Source organism: Saccoglossus kowalevskii, chromosome 10, assembly GCF_978046115.1.
Source record: "Saccoglossus kowalevskii chromosome 10, keSacKowa6.1, whole genome shotgun sequence".
Classification (NCBI taxonomy): Eukaryota; Metazoa; Hemichordata; class Enteropneusta; family Harrimaniidae; genus Saccoglossus; species Saccoglossus kowalevskii.
In genome coordinates, this window is record NC_140650.1 from 18531810 (window position 1) to 18554709 (window position 22900).

General features: G+C 36.9%; 1 protein-coding gene across 2 annotated transcripts; it reads right to left on the reverse strand.

Moving 5' to 3' along the window:
• Positions 1-6923: 6923 nt before the first annotated feature.
• On the reverse strand, positions 6924-22350 carry LOC146737922 (uncharacterized). Of its 2 annotated transcripts, none has more exons than XM_085504331.1 (2): positions 22287-22350; positions 6924-10939 (listed from the first exon to the last, which is right to left on the reverse strand). In XM_085504331.1, exon 2 carries the CDS (start codon positions 10934-10936, stop codon positions 8009-8011), a length of 2928 nt encoding a protein of 975 aa, XP_085360457.1. In that variant the 5' UTR covers positions 10937-10939; positions 22287-22350; the 3' UTR covers positions 6924-8008. The 2 variants fall into 2 exon arrangements, with proteins under 2 accessions (XP_085360457.1, XP_085360456.1); XM_085504330.1 differs by lacking the exon at positions 22287-22350 and adding an exon at positions 15171-15319.
• Positions 22351-22900: the final 550 nt, after the last annotated feature.

Genomic DNA, 22900 nt, shown 5'->3' on the forward strand with positions numbered 1-22900 from the left:
AGATTATCTGGAGTAATGCGCAAACCTGATTAGTTTTTGGCTAAAATGAACATTCACGACTTGCTTTTCTGTTGTTTTTTAAATTAAAGAAAAATACGCGTCATTTAACTATACTTTTTAGCGTCTTAGGCAAGGGACAAATCTGTTATGATATGATATATTTTAAATCATTTTCGTTACCTGAGAATTGACAGTCGTAAGATTAAAATGATGTATAAAAATGCGGATAATGTATTGGTCATTTGTGTGTTATACTTGAATAAACAGTGTTTGGGGAAACTGACGTTATTCAAAAACTGTCATGCGTAAATTGTATTTTTTGCTTTGATTTGATCGGAAATTATTACATTATATGTGCCTTGAATTGGACCCTTTTTATATTGTGTGACGAAAATTTACACTTTTGATATTAACCGGTGTGCCGCATGATATTATCAATAAAATTAGTATAAAACATAGTGCTTAGAGCGCCGCCAGGCGACCACATTTTTAAATCACAGTATCGTGGCACATATTTACAATACCAAATGTACTGTACATTCAGAAGACTGAATATTGCGTGCTTCTATGAAGTCAGCATGGAAGCAATGGACTCTGATTGGTTGCGCAGTTGTTCGTTATTTAGAATATAGTAATCCCCCCCCCCCCAAAAAAAAGATGTTCAATGCCGATCGTAATACTTTCACCATATACGTACTCTGTCGCTAGTTGGCGCAATTTATCTGAAATGTGTAAACAATCTTCGCTTGCGTACGATAGAATGTTATATTACGGAACTCCACTCACTGACAAAGTCCGAGAGATTCCATCCAGGGGCGGATTTATGGGGGCGCGGGTTATGGCCGAGCCGTGCCCATAGTATGCCTTCGACGCCCACGTTACCGGTTACCCATAAAAAGTACTACAGTGGCGTCATCGACACACACACCACTACCACCAACTCCCTCTCTTAGCCAGAAATTCGACAAGCTTGTAAAATTGCTACATCTTAAACCACTATAAAAACTAAAAACTGTGCATGTTATGCATTTTGCTCTGATGTCTTGGCAAATGTTTTTGAAAAATATGACTAAAATCCATCAAGACAACAGAACGAAAAATTAGACAGCCATTTTTTGGAATAAAATAAGTAACATACTGAGACATGAACCTTACTTGGGAGTAGTGGGATATATACGTTACTATATCCACAGACGTAGAAAGTATTAATTCATCACTTATTTGAGTAACAAAAATCGCTATGATATGTATCCATAGCGACGCATGTGACAAGTTTATTTTTAAAACTTAATCAAATTAACACTCTTTACTGTAAGACAGTATGAGGAGGATTGTGTTGACAGCAACTTCCGACCGAGACTTGAAAAATACAAAAAACTACAGGAAACGCGACTCATGTGCGACTGTTTGGGTTATAAATGTACGTTACTATGCCAACCATCATCGTCAACGCTCATTCCACATTTCCTTTAATCAATTTTGATGTCAAAATTGTGTTCAATAAATTAAACCCACTGTGTCAATTACACGTCTTGTTAACTGATTGAGTACAGTAGGCGAGAGGGACTGAAAGTTCTGACGGTTCACCTGTAAATCTTTTATATGAACGACGGAACAAGTTGCCCAAAGATGCCTTAAGGATGTAGTAGAGGTTTTCTTCTTTGAAACTATTAAATTTACTTTTTTCCCACATTCTCTTATAAGAATATATAAAGCATGCATTCAACTAGAGAACAAATTTTAGCGATGGTTTAAGACGGTAATACAATTTGAGTAAATCTGATATACAGTGCGTTTTATGTTTTTTGTGAGGTGTGAAAATAACACCTCTCTATTTGCACAGTTGTCACGTGATTACACGGTTCCTTTTTTTGTTGGAATATTTATTTTATATTATTTGAAAAATAAGCTTTCTAAACATGTATAACTTGGTGCTATGCAATTGCAATAACAAAAACCTCACTACCATTGAAGCATAGATATTTCTATTATTTTCTCTTATTTTCACCGCCGGGCAGAAAACTAAATATATGCAATTTTCAAGTTGCGACTAAATTGAGGCGCCATTTTTTTTATAAAATGCTACACCGATTTTGACCAAACCAGCGTCTTTTAGGTTAAGCTTTTTTTTTCTACTGGACATAAATTATAGTACGACGTGTTTGCACGTACAGCCAACGGCATCAAATGAATTCGGTGTCAATATTTTGCTCTTAATAGGTCGATTCGTATTTTAAAGTTTTGACAAGAAAATCTTTAATAGGAAATGATTCAATTCAATGTTGTAATGGCGTCGCCAGACATTACGTAATGTGATTAATTATTCATTTAGTCGTTCAATTAAGTAAACTGAAACATATCGTCTGCGCAATCCTTCACATTTGATCTTCCGCGCGCTCAAAAACTTTCCATGGTTACGCCTGTTCTATTTTTAGTAGGACCTCGTAATCGTAGTCATGACAACGCATTATAATCGCTGACGTTAGAAAATCGTTGGTATGTAAATTAATAAAATTACGTTATAGCATAACATTCTGATGGAGCTCAAATATTGATATTTCGAGTAAAGATATTGTGCTCGAGTATAACCACTGCTGGGGCGCTTTTTCAGTTTACGCTGAGCGATGAGTTCCCATGTTGATGGTGTATTGGGAGTTCTCATTTCGTATCCTACTGTTTAGGCTAACATTCTATAAGTATTATTGAATCTGAAACTTGTTGACAGCAGTTTATCAACTTGTAACCCAGCATGCAATTGGGCCACATTTAGTTTTCAATATCACTAGTTAATAAATGTAGACGCAGAAACGCAAAGATCGAATCCTGGTTAAAGGGCGGTGGTCGTCGTGTCGCGTCCTGTTCGATATGGGACTCATAGCAACGTATACAACGCGTGTAAAACACATTATTTGTTTACATGAAAATTCGAGACGCGCTGCGCGACGACCACCGCCCTTTAAGTCACAGTTCACCAACACTATGGTTAAACCAGGAAAATATTTTGGGCCCACGTTGTTATTGCGTAATTGTCCAAAGGCAAACTGAGAGACAAAGCACTTCACATTGTTTTGTTGAAATAACTCTCTGTGTATGTCGAAAGTAAGAAAGCTGTTTTTTTCAAACGACGGAAACATAGCATAAAGACGCACAAAGTGTAAAATCACGCATTAGTCACATGCTTGAGTGTCGCATTCAGACGAGACTTCATCCTTTCATAAGATCGCGATAGCATGAATCAATGCGTTATGTAGTCTGATTTGAGCTTTCTGAATACCTCATAAAATAAAATAAAACGCGTCAATGCATTTATTCAAATATCCAAAATAAACATATTGAATAATCACTGATCAATGATATGGTAATGTGGCCATGAATATATACGTAGATTTTTTTTACGTATGTTAATCGCGGAAGTTAATCACATGACTCTGACGTCAATAAGTACAATTATATCATTATTTGGCGTTATGAAAAAAAAAAGGAAAAATAAGTCAGATTTAACACAAAAATGTCCGTTTCAACAATGACAAACGTGTATAACAACAGGTTTCGTAATCACGTGGTTTTTCCATCATCATAATTCATTAAAATATCGTCTGTATATATTTGTCACGTACTACAGTAAAAACAATTGTTGACATTGGTGCTTCATAGATGCGCAAACCATGTTTGATTATATATCTATATATTTAGACGAACATACACGCATAATATCTGATCTAAGTTAACGCAATATCAATTTGGTAGTCTGAATGCTAGACCTACATTTTATTTTAATACTGTTTTCGACATTGACGTAATGCGAGTAGCTAACGTCCGGCACACAAATGAATTAAAAGACCAAATCTATGCAATTGATTTTGTTTTCATTTTTTATTCATATATAATGCATTGAAATTAAAATCACACATGCATCTAGTAGCAAACAATGTCTACTCAATAATAACGCCGTACCCATACAAACAATAGCATCTCGCATATCTAATGGTCCAAGGAAATAACATCGTCAAAATATAGTGCCAGGGATTGAATTAAACGCCTTTTCAATTTAATTTATTTCTTAACGAGGTCGCCTTAATTCTGACCCGGATGTTTGTCTAAATTGGCCAATTTACTGAATAGTACGCTTGATTATTGCAAAGTTGAAAATCACATTGAAATAATGCACAGTGGCGAAATTGTTTCCTTGTTGTTGCTAGTTTGTTTGTCTGAGTGTCCAGTTTCCATGGCAACACGTATAATAGTATTACAACTGTGTTGTATATTATATGCCGTTGTCATTTTAGGCGATTTTTAGAGATTGTTTTTTTAAATCGTAATTTTAAAACTTTGCAGTTAATGGGAAATTACAATATAACGATATGCAGTCAATTTGACTGTGTATTGACGCAATATCGAATATATGAATAGTTATGGGTATTCCACGCGAGTGAATTACGTTCATGAATATTGAAATGTACGTCATATGGCATATGCGTGATTATAATACCATGCGATACAACGACGTGCGTGCTCTCCTTGGTCTATCGGTAGCACTAGCTGTTTAGTTGTTAGACGATAACTGAGCAGTTATAAGGAACAATGCACGAACGCACGCTCAAATAGCGCGTACATCAGCCATATTCAATGTTTGTAGACATTTGCAATGATCGTTCAAACAACAATTATGATTCGTTCACGTTCGGAAATTCTGGTCCCTTTTATCTGTTAAATTATTAATGAGCGTGTTTTCGCGTACTGTTTGTTTGCGGGTGTCGTCGACCCCCGACGACCGAACCACACGGCCTATCTCTTTCTTTTTTCAAAGAACCGGTTCAAATATTTTTAATTTTTTCGACATTTCGAGTATTATAATTGAAATAAGCAATTCGTCACTGTCCATTGAAAATATGGATCAGACGGAGATGGTTCTTGGTCTGGTATTTAAATCTTAATGAATTCCCTGCAACGGCGATATTTTGGATATAGAGAGAAGTTTCTTTTATCGCGTCTAGTGTGTTTTCCGAATCCAATATGACGCTTCGGGGGTTCATCATTACTGTTGTTATAAATCACCACCACCACCACCAGAATTATATACATTTGGAGGATTATTGTTGAAATCAATTTACTTGCATAACGTTTGATAATGTATAGCTATGACGTCATATAAATGTATAAAAAGCAATAACGGGCAGCGCAGCGCGTCGTCCTATTTTTCTGATGATCTTGGACGCAAATGGTTGCCGTTGAGAGCACGAGAGCCGCCAAACAACGTTTTGCATTCAAATAGTGTTCTATTCGCTTACGTCATCGCGTCAACTGATCTATGTAACTATGATTTTTGGAAAAGCCGGTACGATGACGGGAGAGAACGGAACACTATTTGAGGAGCGGAGATCAGTTTTAATCTAATGGATTTCTCGTTTTCAACGAGATCTCGTGACTTTCTCGTTTTCAACGAGATCTCATGGCTTCCTCGCTTTCAACAAGATCTCATGGCTTCCTCGCTTTCAACGAGATATCATAGCTTCATCGCCTTCAACGACATCTCATGGCTTCCACGCTTTCAACGAGAGTCTCAGCGGCCATTGTGTACGTTCTGTTAATTTGTTCTGAAATATACGTCATACTGCACACGAGTGAAATTGTGCGATTCAAAACTTATAATTCCGTCGGCAATTTGACCATCAATTACCAAATTCGCTGTTACGTCACTATCCCGTAAGCAATGCAAGAAGAAAAATAATTGTGGATAACAACACAGTGATTCCCCCCAACTTAAAATATGTTCCCTGTATTCAATCGTGCCTTTAGCACTGACGCATCAGTAAAAGGCTCTCCCACATAGCCTCATAGGTTTATAGTTACTGAGATTACTGTAACAGATTTTAATTGGGAGACGTTGGAAATGACATTGTTGCACTTTTCAATAACATCCAATAAAACGCAATAATTTGAACAAATCATGCTTTAATGGAATTGAATGTTAATAACCGGTAGTTTTATTCAATAGAGCAAGGTAATTCGGTTAGCACTGAGTGAAGCCATGCTTTCAATTTTCCATTATGGTAGCCCAGTGCGGATGCAAATCCACCATACCCAAGTCATTTATTTTCACACTTAAATGGGGCAGCTGAAATCGAATATTACGTTATTCATTTCATATGAAGCACGGTATAACAGTATTTTCTAAATCTGATCAAGACTATATATGGGTTTACAAAAATATATTTAAAATCCTTGTTTTAGGAAAAGATGTTATTGGTGTCAATGTCAACGTAACTTGAAGGGATGCCACAGGTTATTTTTCTGTCGGTCATAATATGGGAGCGTCAGCAGCGCGCATTCGAAACTAACAATCTGTTTTACATTCCCTACCAACAGTCCCAGGCAATAGTGGCCAAAGGATGGCGTGTTACCCTTGTTATGCGCTGTATTCGAACAATATCGATGACGACGCGGCGCAATGGCTGGGGTGCTTCAAGCAGATTTCCGTCGACAGTGTCAATACATTATTGACTTCACTAATAACAAGTCAATGAACAAGCAATCTTTCGTGGTTAAAAAAACGATCTACGTTTAAATAGCAACGGACTGCAGTAATTTAAAAAAGCGATATATCTACTCTCTTCTAGAAAGTTAATTTTTAATTGGAAATAATTTTTGTTGAATAGACGTTTTGGGTGTTTTGTACGTAATTTATTTTCCCTGATTTTTGACGAGTTGTATGTAAGGTATAGGAAAAAGTGTATTTTCGCTGACTTTTATTTTCACTGAATCATTCCTTCAGCGAAAATTAATTCCAAGCGAATACAAAGTATTCCACAGTAATAAATATAAATTACAAATTTGTAAGGTTTGATTAAAGTTCACATACAGTATGCGAGATGCGCAATAAACCAAGCAAATGTGAGGGACAAGACAGTAAAGATTAGTATATACTTATATTGTCTATTATTGACTTTACCCTATGATTTATACACTTACTATGCAATGGAATAAATGTATTACAACGTAACATGGTGCTGGGTTTCTACTACGTCGTTGACAGTTTCACATTTTACTAGAGCCTGTCCAAAACTTATTAATTTATAAAAAGAACATCTAGTCAATAAGAAGAAAGATACAAGTTTGAAATAGTGAATGCAGGATGCAGGGAAACATTAAAGACATATTTTATTATAGATTGAATAGTTATTGCGTACTGCATATCTGTTTAGCAATTCTAGATCTATTAAAAATACATGTCCTTAGTAACCCGGACATAAATAGTTTGCATATTCAATCACGTGATCAGCGTTTAGCGACGCAGAAATTTGTCTGGATAATTGACATAAGATATGTACAAAATTATTATTATTATTATTATTATAGATATATAAATATGATTGGACGGTAACACATGAAGGGTGTATTGCTGATTGATTTTATAAATACATTTTTTGCAAATAAGTTCAATCCCCACATCGCCTTTTACTGCATTTCGTGAGGCTTCTCATATATTTGAATTTAGCTTTATCAAACTGTGGCGGGGGGTCCCCCTTGAAAAAATGCACGACCCATTGCAGCGCAAAGATGGTGAGCAGAACTCGCCACCCCCCTCCCCCCTTTCATGCAAAATTAGGCGCCGCCGCCTCAGTTCTAGAAATAAATTATTGCTATGATTCAGTTTAAAACACTGCTTGTGTAAATGCTCAATATTATCGGAATTTTACTTTACTGTTCTTGGGGACATAAAGCTGTTCAATTGTCAGTGATATGAGAGCTCATACTAAGCACACAAATTGTATGTATAAACAAACCTTGGACAAATGTTAATTCATTGCAAAAAAAAAGTCTTTTGACGTCGTTAGGCAGCATTGTAAATGTATTATGGGTTTTCTTTCTTATGTTGACAACATTGCATATATTTTGTCATAATTGTTTTTTTTTTTAACCGGCCTTATAAAATTGTCATCATAACTGTTTTCTGCTGTTGTTATGTCACTGAATAAGTGAAAGCCAAGGAATTACTATTCTCTGTGTTTCACGCAGTATTGTACACCTTTGTGCGACGTGATGACTTCACCGGACTTTTCATCGATTGCTGAGTCGACGTTCCTGCCTGCCTAGCAGCTGCTGCTTTCTTCTGTTTCGCTCTCAATCCTTTAGCTTTCAGTTTGGCAATGATTATACCTTGGGTGCCTTTTTTCACATTGGGATGAATTATTCTGCCAGATTTTGTTTTATACACCTCAACCTCGTGGCCTTTTCTTTTAGAATCTGGCACCAATAACCACCGATTAAGTTTCATTTTGACAGTTGCTGCTTCAGCAAGGCTAGGCCTGGGCGTGTTTGGTAACGGGGATGGAGTTTTACGTTCTCCCTTGCGACTTGGGGGTATAATACGATTCGACTCCAAATTCTCGATTATAGTTTCGCTTGGTCGCCTTAAGAGTACAGGAGGCAGAGGTTCCCGGGGACTCCTTGGGCTGCTGTCACCTGGGTTCAGAGAGTCAGTTTTTATTTCTGTTGTATTCACTTCTAGTGCCCGTGATCGTGGACGTACGTGTAATGCTGGAGTTGAATGCCGAGACACGGGTTCTCCTTTAACTGTCCCCGTACTATAATCCTCCTTATGCTTTACCTCTGTTTCATCCACTAAAGGTAACAATGCCATAGCAGGTGAAACACGACCAATTCTACGATTCTTCTGTCTTACAATATGAGTATTCTCCACATACTCCTCCTTTCTTTCTTCAACAATAATCCCCGCATATTCTACCTTGCTGTTATTATCCCGTTCATTGGCGGGCGAGATACGCCCATCTCTGCTTTTTGAAATTTCCCTTGGAGGCTGAGTAAACTCCACTGTATTAGAGGAGTGTTCATTTTCCTGTGGTAAAACTGGCGAACTTCTTTCTCTGGTTATGCTCTCTTCTTGTACCGTTAATGAAGTTGTTTGCTCCGTATGTAATACCAGTTCTGATGAATGTCCTCTATGTTGAATTGGAGGCAATATATTTGGCCCCTGAACCTTTTGTACATGCTCATTTTCGATTCTATTAACATTTTTTTCTGGGTGATCATTCTCACTTCTGATTCTTCTTTGTTCAATTGCTGGCAGAACGCTGGTTGGGTCGGGAGTAAAAATGTCTCTTGGCGATCCTTGACTCGCAGTCGCATTGCTCCCTTCCAGCGAGATAACCGTACAATCCTTGTTTTGATCCGTTTGATCATGAACCAATTTTTGTTCAATTGGTGGCAGGACATTGCTGGTGTCTGGGGAAATTCTGTTTTGCGAAGAAGCAGATCGATGTGAGGTCATATCATTATTGTCGTGATTTCTTTCGATGGGTGGCAGTACACTTATGGGGTCTGGCGTCAGTCTCCCTATTGCTTTACTATCATCAGTATTTGAATAACCTGTGATTAGACCTGAAACCGACTCAACATTACATGACTCTGTATTGCTTTTTGAAATATTTTGAACATCCATTGATGAACCATTTCTTGATACAGAAACAGACTGGCTATATCGTTCGCTGCCTGATGATTTGTCAGTTGTGATATTCGGGAACGTATTTTGCTGAATATCTACTTTTTCCAATGATGATGTATTTTGGGTGGATGTAAACGTATTTGTTACAGTGACTGTATCGTTAACGTTATCAGACTTCTCTCCTGCACTTAACACCTGCGTGTCATCTTTTCTTGTTGAAGAGATATCAGTATTCACTTCTGAGTCAGTATGTTGTCTCTTAGAGGAATTATCCAATGAATTTAGGGATAGTGTAAGAATGCTAGCTTCAGAATCTTTCTGGTGAACACTGTCAGATACCTCTCCTCTTTTGTCAGAGTCTTCATTTTGATGAGAAGACATAACATGATTTGTTTCAGAAGTTGTCTGATTAATCGCAGCTTGATATGTAGTTAACTCTTGCACATTATCTCGCTTTGTTGTCGAATTTCCGATATTGACTTCGGCAGTATTTCGTTTCATATCTGGTGTGTCGAGTGATGTAGTACTTTTGGATGCTTCTGAATTTAGCTGATTAATCTTACTTTGACTTTGACTTTCATTTAACACTTCTGCATCAGCTTCTTTTGTTGAGTTATTTTTATCAATGTTGACAAAGGCTGTATTCTTCTTCATAGCGTCATTTGATGTGTATTCAACAATATTCGACTCGCTGGTCTCATCATTGCAAATATTGTTAAGAGTAGGTTTCTCTATATCCTTTATTTCTTCTATATCGTCCCCATTCAAGGAGCAATTACCGTTGTCATTAGCAAGCATGCCTGTTTCATCAGTAGCAGAATCAACACTATCTTCATCATCATCTGCCTCTTCTTCTTCTTCTTCTTCTTCTTCTTCTTCTTCTTCTTTCCGTGCGTGCACTGGCAGAATTTTCCGTAAATGTGTCGGGATTTTATTAGTCTTTGCCTTTCCAAGATCAACTAAAAGTGCGCATCCTTTGCTGTCCATCATATTGGCGGCTGCAAGAAGTGGCGTCTCTCCTTCATCGTTGACGGTTTCCACATTAAGCTTCTGCGAATAACGCTTATGTTCCAGCATAGCTTGCATCACTGAATGGTTTCCAACGCTAACGTTCTGCATCAATGCTGTGTTTTTGTTCTCGTCTTTCAGATTGGGATTAAGATCTCCGGTGTCCAAAAGCAGCTTGACGACATCAATATTTTCCTCCTGTGTACAAGCCAGCATCAATGGGGTTCTTCCACGCTTATCTTGGTCATTTACATTTGCACCACTATTCAGCAGTAAAGCGACTATCTCTGTTGCGTTTTCCAGGCCGCATGCCCTCATCAATGGGGTTTGTGTGAAGACATCGTAAAAATTAACTCCAACGTTTTGTTCAATTATCAGTCTGCTTACTTCGCCAAACTCGGCACTCTTCACTGCTCGCATCAGGGCTTTTTCATTTGGTGACATGTTTCCCCTTTTCGACGCCATGACCTGAAACAATGAACACACGATCAGACAGTTAAGTTAAGCGCATTGCAATACCACAATAATGTCCTGCGGGAGAGGTTTATGGGTTGGGGCTGGATTTATTCATTCGGAATATTTGACTAGGTGTTACAACGAGAATTGTTTTTGCTCCTGGCGCAGTTTATGCATAATATATTCACTGTAATCATTTGATTTTGAAATATTGGAACAAATTCTCACATTCTCTTAAAATAGTCGTGTCCTGTCGATTTTCGCTTTTTTGAATATTGTTTTTTTTTTGGTCAGTCACCGATTTGCTGCATAGCTATGATTATAGTCTAAATGTTCTAATTTATGTATCACGTGTCGCCTCGATGTGATGTGTCACTTACCTCATGGAATGTCACGGAATGTTAGCGATCGAAAGTTAGATTTTATCGCCGTATTTTATATCTCATATTTCAAATAGTCAAAGAACAATTGCTTTCGCATTCTGTTTTGATGCAGAATAAATAAACGTGACACTGTTTTGTATTTGTTAGTCGTCAAGGATACACACGTTGGCAACAATTGCCATGATCCAGCACGGGTGAAGATAAGTAGTGTTTACTACTATGTGCTTCTTATGGTAGGTTACAAATTAGCGTGACAATTGTTAAACTCATTTCGAGGCGATGGGGACCAGTAAGTTGACAAGATGATCACTGTGTTAGTTAATAGTAATAGGTATCTGTCAACGGACCCTGGTAAACTGAAAATATGTTTCCCGTGGTTCATTAAGTAATGAATAATCACCATCGCGTTGTTACGGAATTACGAAAGCAACTAGTTTTATGAGATTTTATGCCGGGTATTGTATTTCGAATATCTCGCCAGGTCTTTCGTCGGCATCTCGTGTTCTTCTAAACAGAAACTGTCAACTAAAGGTGATAGTAAATGTACTTTTTACGACCAAGTATAATTACAGCAATTACAATTTCTATTAATTTCGCATATTTTGTTTTACATTTAAAGTAGAATATATTGACCACAATCTGAATGTGATTGCACATTCACTGACACTCGTAATCATTTAGGAGTAAATTGGAAAAGTGTGAAGCCTAGTCATTTATTTCAGCTGCTGTGATATAGACGTCATCAGTGAATGTCTTAACTTCTGAGATTAAAAAATGTAAATAACAAAATTGTAATCAAATTAATATGTGAAAAGAAATATCCTCACTGAACTCGAACCACGGAATATTCCATTACCAATGTGAGCAGGGACGTGTTATACAGTTATAACAACACAACCAAACATGATTCAACAATGAGGCAGCGAACACTGCGTGACAAGAGAGAGCATCAGACTTATTAGCCAATTAACACGACCAACATTGACATTCTTCAGCCAATTGCTGAGCAGCCAGTGAACACGCAGTTTCAAATACAGCCAATCGACGCGTTCGATACATTAGACAAGAACACGATGATTGTGATCTCTGTGAAACCCAGACGTATATCTATTTTTCTTTGTTTGAACCGGTTACAATTTCTCAAGCATATGTGCGGACTGCGGGCGAATCACTGTGGCACTCGAAATTCAGTGGGCAGTTCATTGTTATCATGATATACTAGTATCATCAGTGGGTGTCAGGTGTTCAATCCGCGGTGCATTCACTTACATGAAAGCCCTGGAAAAGCATGCACATGCGCATGGCTCTACGCTGCACACTGCTAAATCGTAAAAAAAATTATAAAATGAAAGATTATTCATGAGAAGTACTTTAGTTTGTTTATTACACGTCTACTTTACTTCATATCTTCTGCAAACCTGGAAATACTGCATGATTTTTTATCACACCTCAACGAACAATTGTGAAGTAGGTTCAGGGCCGATGAAACACAATAATAATAGTAATATCAATGACGTAACGTAATGTCTAAATATGGCCCGTCAATGACAGTAGACACTATTAGAACGGCAAATGAAATAAGTGCAACATACGTCAAAATGACGGACGGCATCGCATCACGCCATTGAATCATATAATGAAGTAGACAGTAACTGATACTCCAAATCGAAAGATATTTTTATCACAGTAAAGAATCAGGCTCTTTTTTTCACTTTAAAATGCGTGTGACTATTTCAACAATCAATATGACAGAGTGAAAAACTATTTTAATAATAACATGTTACGCTCTTTCAGCGAGACAACGACTGTTATACGAAATGACATGTCTAACAATACCAAACAATAATTTATTCACTGAGTACAACAATCGGCTGTAAAATGAGATCGCCTTCGCAATTTGAATATACGCATACTTGTGAAATCGCATCTGTTAGCGAGATTTATTTATATCCAGGCCACCTCACTTTATGAATTGTCACATGAGTATTAGCGCAAGTGTAAACCATAACGATTACGTCATCTCTTTAAACAGTCGCTTCGTCATGGAGACACAGCCCGATAACCCAATGATGGGTTTAATACGGATATTCGTTATACCAATTTAAGAGCGCGCGCAAGTAGAGGTTGGGGGTGTTCTTTCCCGATCACCTGTTGCATATTTACGACTTTTTCCCACCACTGGAGATTAAATTGAACGCAAATAGTCCATTTTATTGTTGTGTATTATGGGTGTGGATTGCTTGTACAAACATATTGTAAAGTGCTTGTTAAGACGAGTTTACCACGACGCCTGCTACGCAACGCTGCTTAGTTGTTTTCTTCTCTCCGCCCGACAAATGCTTGCTAGAATTAATAGACAGTTATTCGACGTACTCGTCATGTTTCTGTCTTTGAAATATCTATGAATATGAAGTTGTATATGACGACAGGAGTGTCATAATAATATCTAAGATTTATGCTCACAAAATTTACTGTCGAAAAACAAATCGATGGCACGATCGTGAGCAAGCGAAAAAATGTTGACACATTTAAAACTACCTCTGGTACTTATACTGATATAGACAATCGTTTTTAAAAAAAGCTACAGAAGCTGAGCAAATATGGCTAAATGGCATTTACGTGTTTAGTTCACGTCGACATCTAAATCTTAATTTGATCTAAGTTAATGGGGTGAATTTATTAACAAGATAAAATATTAATTTACTGTATATTGGCACTGGCTATCGGAAAGTAACATTACTGCAAATTACAACCTCTTACGCGGATATTTCAGGAATGTACATTTCCTGTACATGTCTATAAAATAAGACATACGTGTTGATGTCGATTTATTCGCATATCCAGAAAGCGGTCCGAACCTGTAGCGTTGGTAATTTGTTTCAAGTAATAACTTCTAAATTATCAACATAATTATACAAAATTGTTCTCAATTTCTACTGTGTTTATTATTAGGCATTATTAAAAATAATAATGAATATTTTGTCTGTAGTACCTTCGAAATATTTTGAATAGATGAACAAATTTACATAAACACGGCGTACTCGATATCGAGGTGAATGCCTTGAATAAACTTGAACTAGTTCATCTAATGGTACTGATGTCGTTACAAATAAAGAGATCTTTCTTTTGATTTTGGATTCTCCTGCCGGTACTTCCAACCGTAATTGTAAAACTCATATTAATAGGACGCTCCAAAATGTGACTCAGCGCCTAAAGAACCATGATGTCTTACTAAAACACCAAATTAATTTCATACTGCAATATAATATTGGTAAGAAGACAAAATAATGTGCTTTTTGTAATTTTTGAGATGAACTCATATCATTGAAGGTGGCAAGAACTAAATAACCGCTCTACTAATACTTTATATACTTATGTTATTGTAAAGTAATGTAGAGAACATGTATATGCAAAGTTGGTCGAATATTCGACGAAAGTATAAACTCATCGGAAAGAAACAGACGAATTCACGATACAATATTCAATAAATATATAATTTGAAGAATGAAGTTTGTATTCACACATATTGGTCGCTGCTAGGTTATAGCGTTGTGACTAGAATATATGTCATTGTTTTCAACATTGCAGTTTTCAATTATGTTTAAACGTATCTCTCTCTGATGAAATGCTGAAAATAAACATTCGCTATGACGGCAGAATTGCTTCATTAGATGGTTGCGTGTGGACTACTCTTATTAAATCATATAACAAGCGTTTATGGCGGGTTACCAAATTGATTAAAAACGTGCATTGGGAAATATAAATTCTCCTTCTTCTAAATTAATCTCTGTCCACCACGCCTGGTGTATTTTACACCCTCGTATTATGTAAAATCAAAGTAACATCGACATCATTCTTACCGTCAGATTGTTCCACGACGCTTTTTCCTGTACAGAAATTTTAGGATCACATTGTTAAGCTAGGACTGATAGTGAGCAGTGTTAATGCGATACTGGGAGCCGACGCAATGTTCCGCTCTATTAGTCACTCACATCGCGTCACCATGGTAGGTTGTTCTTTTGAAGTAAGCTAAACAGACACGTACGTCTGTGGTATTGAGTGTTAAGACAGCCATGCATCGAGTGAAAATCTATAGTTTCCTGGTAACGGCCTAGACCCCCTAGGCTTGTTTGAAAACAAAACAAAAACAACGTCAGTTCGTGATCCTCGATCAATCATATTTTCCAATATAATATACACGATAAAACAAATAAGATTATATTGGATGTGCTCGACTTTATGACAGCGATATTACGGCAGACAGAAGGGGTCGGTGCAATTAGCGTTACGAGCCGTGAAACGTGTTGCTCGGTAATATTGGTGTAATCGTATCGCTATCATGGATGTCGACACGCTAGATCAAACTCACACAGAAACTTTAGAGCCGATCGATACGTTTAAAGACATTGATTTATGTGGGGGAGCAAGTACTTGTGAAGACAATTTGCGATACCGTCGAAATTAGTATACTTATTGGGAACAGCTCAGTAGATTACATTGTGTTATCCAATAATTCAGATTGTACGGCAATTTCTTTTCAAAGTGCTAAAATTCCATCGATATTGAGCGGAAAGTAAACACGCACAGCTTATTAACACTTGTTGCTGCCTTGTGTACTGAGTAAAATTGAACAGAACCCGGTGTAATCTGCTGTTAAAGCGGGAGAGTCGCCACCTGCGCACGCGCGGGAATTGAGTCCCAAACGACGATAACAACGCACGCTAAACGCGCAAAGGCTCATGGGTAGACGCTTGTTTGTAAACAATGACACGCTAGGGCTATCTGACGCATGCGCAGGTGACGACTCCCCCGCTTTAAGCTTCATTGTCTAATTATTATTTGTCAATTGTCGTATCGTCGTCATTCAGACGGTGACAATAAAAACAGACATGTATGTCTTCAGAAAACGAGTAAACTTCTAAAAATTTTAAAATTTGATCTTAAAGCGGAAGGGTCGTCACCTGCGCACGCGCGGGAATTTAGTCCAAAGCGACGATAACAACACACGCTAAAAACGCAAAAGCTCATGGGTAGACGCTTGTTTGTAAACAATGACACGCTATGGCCATCTGACGCATGCGCAGGTGACGACTCCCTGCTTTAAATAAAATATAACACAACCACACACTTCACTATCACTCTTAGAATAAATAGAGAGATTAATTTATGCGAAGTAAACCAGTAAATGTAAGAAGCACCGGTTGTCTGGCAAACGTAAACGTAGATCAATTCTAGCAACAATCAGATATTCAAATATACCCCGGCATTCGTTCGCGAAGTGTAATGAGGTTGTAAAAAAAAATATTTCGAGCAAATTATCGACTAATCAGAAATATGAGTTCTTCACAAATCTTTTGTAAGTATTTTTGTATAGCAGAAAATATAATAAAACCAGAATAACTGGAAGCGAAATTCTATAATTATAGTCATACTTTGTTTTGTTCAAACGTTTCTCTGTGTGAAAGTGTTATTGATGTGAATGTCGGAGTAAGCGTGCATTGTGAAAGTGAAACAGACAATTGCATTTGTTTCAATAGGTGAGGTATTGTTGACTATCCAAATGAATTGAATATTCGCCTCATTATGTCAGTTTACCTGCTACTGAACGGATTGCACGCATCTCTCAAGGGTTTATATTGCTAGTATATATAATACTATCGTGTATGTGCTTTGAAGGGGACAGTATACATCATACCATGTTTAATAAATTAAAATAGTCCAGGCCGAGTTCAAATATTGCACTACTGTGCGTGGTATACATAGTACAATATGGGGACCCTACTGTATATAATGGAAACTAAAAATACACACAATTATGTATCGTTTAAAATGTTCAGCAATATTAGAACTCATATCACCGGAAATAAACTTCATCATAAACAATTTTCCATGACATTGTCTGGTGATCCGAATTATCATTATTTTTTAAAATTCTAATAGCATGTAATAAAACATGGCGAGGGTGGCGTGTAGCTCGTTAAAGGGCGGTGGTCTTCGCGCCACGCATGCGCGAGATATGAGACTCGTGTGAGATAAAATGACGATTTTGACTGTTACGTAGACCAACGAGTACAAACTGGACGCTACCGTGCTTTAACTAATATTTGTTGGTGATTGGGGGGGTACAGAAGGAGTCACCGGTGGTAATTAGTGCACCTTGCGCCTAAGTCGAAACTCGTAGTCGTAAATTTCTTAAGAAGAGCGCGTTGGATTGTGGGAAAATCAATAATTATTAACACTAATGTCGCACATGCGCGGCGCGACGACCACCGTCCTTTTCTGCTTGAACCTCCTAATAATATAATATTACACTGTGATAATATATGATATTAATAGTAGATGACCGATAATACGAATATTGATAGCAATAATGTTTATAGATCCCCGGTAATCTGTTAAATCTTTATAAACATTGTATGATCATTGGCATTCGGATTGGATCCCAACGTTTGATGTACCTACATTGCAGCAAAAATGGTTTTGTTAGAAAGTCGACTACTAATGGGAATGTGTTGATTATTGTTAGTTAGATGATAGTGAACATGGAATTATCCGTCAAACATATCTCAATCATTGAGATATGTTTGACGGATAATTTCATGTTCATTTCATGTGACATCGCAATTGTATGTCTAATTGAATATATAGTCTCAAAATTGTAGATGAATTCAACTTATGTTCAATTATCGCAGCAATTTAAACATGTACCGTGTTTACTTTCCCCGTTAACACAGAAACAGGCCATTCCACTGTAGATACACAATATCGTACAACTATCTTGCTGATTTGGTACAGATTTCTACTTAAATACTAGACGTTTCCAAATTCTAAAACAAATTGTTTTTACGATGATCCCATTTTTAAGCGACGGGGCGATTTTGATAATAACTGCATTTGAGATTTTATGGATCAGTAATTTCACAATTCAGTTCAGTTGAAACATGTCAGCTCAAACTGTTGTTCTCATAGAAATATAAGTTGAATATTTGAATATTCAAATCAATAATTCATACGCATACACGGAAATTAAACACTTTCAAAATACACAATAATGCACAAACACTATGTTATTACAAAGAACACGTTAGATGATATTGTAATTTGAAGACCATTGATCAAACTAACGCTGATTGTGGACTGACCCATGCCTGACCCCCTAGTGCGGGTAAAACAAACATTACATCAAGTCTGTGTCAGCATTGTGTTATGAGAAACAACAATCAGTTAACGGAAGTACGTGCGGATAGCGAGTAACTTCAAGTGGTACAAATATTAAATCACGTGGTACACACATCATTCTTCTAGTCTATTTTAATTGTGCCATTTAGCAATATTCCGTAATCTATCACCATGACGATGATACAGATAGCTCATACAACAACATGTTATGGCGGAAAAACGTTGTCAGTTCATAGAGCTGATCTGTATTAAACAACATTTGGAAAAAATAATTAATATTGTAATTAGTCTTTTGTATAATGAGAAGTGCTATTTCACATTATGTTAATCATTTATTAAACTTTTTGAGCGCCAAAGTAAATTGTTGACACCTCACACAAAATTGTTAATAGTTTATCAACTGTGTTAGGATCACGACATGTAGCTAATGACACTATATGTTGAAGCGGAGATGTACGCGCGGGAATTGAGTCCTAAACGACGAAAACAACGCTCGCTAAAAACGCAAAGGCTTATGGGTAGACACCTGTTTGTAAACAACGACACTCTATGGCCGTTTGCTGCATGCGCGGCGGGTGTCGACTCCGCTGCTTTGATTTGGTGCAAATTTAGGAAGGAAACTATGGAAAAGTATATACAAAAAATACGAAGTGCTCCTCTGAAATTATGACGGAAAACGCCATAAATTTCAAAACATTAAATGAAAGTGTAGTTTTTACTTGTTAATGGATTGAATAAAATGCAGCGCTCGTTCAACAAATCTCATGTAATGGGTAGCCAATCATCGACTGCTTAGCATCTGGTGAATTTTTAAATTATAATTAAAGACAAGCCATGGTGTTATTGGGTATAATGTTAACAGAGAAGTCGTAAAGCTGGTGTGGCCCAGGCTTCAGAGTGATTAGTGTCAACAGACGATGATGGAAATTAGAAAAAAAAATTCTGGGGAATTTATATTTACCTCGTCTAGTACTTCAAATGAAATTAAAATAAGAAGCCAGTGTATAAATAGCTAACAACGTGTGATATCGAGAAGTTGCTTCGGGCTATCCCTCATAACACCCCTCTGTCGTGTCGGGTTTCATACACTTACCCCGTAAATCATGGCAGTATAATAAAACAATTTTCATTATAGTTCCATATTAATACAAATCCAATTAAATAACTTCAAGTTGGTATATACAAGTAGATTGAATTTTTGACATCATTGCTGACAATCTCACTATACACAAAATCTGTTGGTAGTTTCACGCTACATCTTTTAGTATAAGGTTTATAATAACTTTGTATATTCCGATATTTCTTATACGAATTCTTATGAATGAATATGCTTGAGTCAAGTCATGAAATGCACAAAAAACTTTAGACTTTAGCAACACGAGTGATGAGACCAATGAATCCTTGAAACCGTTTCTCAATTGCATGTCAGGAAACGGTGTTCATTTAACGACTATCCTATATATAGGAATGGAATGCTGAAAGTCCTGAATACGCGCTCACAAATTACGTTTCCGGACCAGTTAATAATGCTTGTTTCAAATCACGTCACCAAGCTTTATGTCGTGTGAATAATTATTCGTGAGACATTCAATTCGGACAAACAAACAAATACAAAAATTATGACAGTGACAGACGTTTTTATAAATAAACATCCCTTGAATTTACAACAAATCACTGAAAATCACAGCAAAGTAATGTAGATGAGGTTGAGAATGTCTTCACCTACTGTATATGTCGTTCTATGATTACGTCAGAGTATATCAAGAGCAATGAAGGGTGAGGTTAGCCACATTTAAAGCGGGAAATCGTCATCTGCGCATGCGTCAGATGGTCATAGCATGTCATTGTTTACAAACAAGCGTCTACCCATGAGCCTTTGCGTTTTAGCTTTGGTTGTTATCGTCGCTTGGGACTCAATTCCCGCGCGTGCGCAGGTGACGACCCTCCTGCTTTAACCACTGATCATACATGTACACAAGAAAATAATTACTGTTGTTTAAAATCAAGTGCGTAAATAAAGTATTGAATTAAATTTTATATATATATATATACATGTAGTATAAATAAAGGTCCTCACTGGGAAACATAATAAAAGCAAAGTTAATAAATCAACCTGTCAATTTAATGTTGTAAACTACTATAGTCCTTGAAATCGTTAAAATATGTTAGCCTATTAGTGCCTTGTCTCAAATACACACTCTAATTAAGTCTTTTGAATGCGTTATTTATTTACTCATATCTCCAAATATAACTTGTGAGACTAGCCCAAATCGAACTTTGATTGAGTTGTCGTATTGATTGATAAACATAACCATATGTAAGAAAGGTGTGATACACTGTAGTCTATTGAGGAAGGAAAGGGCATGCAAAGCAAAACGATTTTTGCTAAGAATAGAAAACGATATACTAGTATAAACATGTGCCTCATATTTGTTCGCCAGTAGTGATTTAACCGTTTCATCACCAGACTTTCACACTTGTCCCCTATAATTCTTCAATATTTCTGGAATATTTTGAAGCCAACAGAGAAAATGAGTCAATATTTAGTTTTTACTCAAACAATTTGGCTATTTGTGTCCCAATCTTCTCAGGCAGAAGGGAAGTGCAGACAATAAACGGTACTGTTTTGTGAATTGGTGATGAAATAAGAAAACTCAGTGGTGGTGAAACGCTCGGATCTTTTCCCATATCTCCACAAAAATAGGTGAGAGACATGAATTGGTCGAGATGTAGACTGGCCCAGCTGTGGTGATTTTTTTTCAGTTAAATTATAATAATAAAAAATTGCCCATACAGTGCCAGTCTAGTGAGATGTTATATCCTATTTATGCTATATTAAACGTCCAATAACAAAACAACTTCATCATTACGGGCCAAGGTCACAATGATTAGATTTGGCGTTGTATAAAGGGTTTGATGGCGGTTTCCATAGAAACTTCACAAAACAAAAGATGTCCAAGTAGTGAACTCGTCAACCGACGCATGCGTGAATGATAAATACGTATATTGTCTGATCAGCAAGTGCTGCAGTTCACGTAATGTCAATACTAGATCCTAAAACGGTTACCATGGTAACTTTCTGAATTGATTTATTTTATCGTACCATAAACATGCGCTGACAATATGGAACATTGAATGAAACTATTGTTAGGCGTATATAACCGATTAGAGTTCAAAGAAAGTATCAATCCGTATTTTGCATCTACATATTGAAATTACTTTAAATAAATTACATATAGATATGGGAGAAGGACGCCCAGAGCATTGAGGTAAAAGACAGTGACAATCCATATGTGAATTTGAATTACACACACAAATAAACAACAAACAAACAACTGATGAACAAATTACAGTACATTGTGAGTTCAACAACAGCTGTGTATTTATGCTAAAAATGTTATAAATGTGTTAAATCTAGTTTGTATATAAATGAGTGGTTGTCGCGAACATTGCGGCAATAGACAACATATTGACTCAATGCATCTGTGTTGCTACATGTAGTATGGGACCCACATCGAACTTACACGATCACGACGACCACCGCTCTTTTCATTGATGCGGGTACAAACCTACATACTGAACTCAGCATTGAGAATTGCTGCACCATCGACAAGCAGACCACCCATCTGTTATCGAAAGCATGGAACAAATAGAACATCGACTGATTTGATGCTTTAAAGTCCAGACAGACAGGCCCGATTTTAATAGTTCAAATGCAGACCAGTCATAATTGATGAAAGATGATTCTGCTTTTAAACAGAAAAAAAATCGATTGGAATATGGTGAAACTTACTCACCAACGTGTTCACGTGCGCGCATAGATATGTCTATTCCACCATTGTTCGACAACCTTGCTAATGCACTGTCGACTTCCGGTTAGCTAGGTAATAATTTATAGTCGGGAGTACTGTAATTACATTGAATGAATACAAATAAAAGTTCTAGACAGATATCGTCATATGTAACGAGATCGCATTTTTGAACTCACTCATTGAGTGGAGCACAGTCACTAAAAGGATCTGTTTTAGTAACCGTAAGTGAAGTAAATGGCTAACGGTAATACTTTGTCGATCGTTTTTTGCTGGAACAGCAATTTACAAAACCGCCGGCGCGCGCTTTGCGAACTTGCAATTCGTGTACTACAACCAAGGTAATTTAACCAAATCGCCAATTATTTGGCTGATATTTGGCATGTAATTCAGCAAATCGACGGAAAATGCTAATTTATATTGCAATAGGCAATCAATTTATTTTCCATGAACGGCTCCGAATACGTTGCTATGGGTCGCTATGGACTTAAGTGAAACATTATCAAATGTAAACACGGATGTCAAATAAAATGCCTGATTACACTTTTTAATGCGACCTTAAAAAAAACACCCTACCAAACGTAGTGCCATTCTGTTCACGT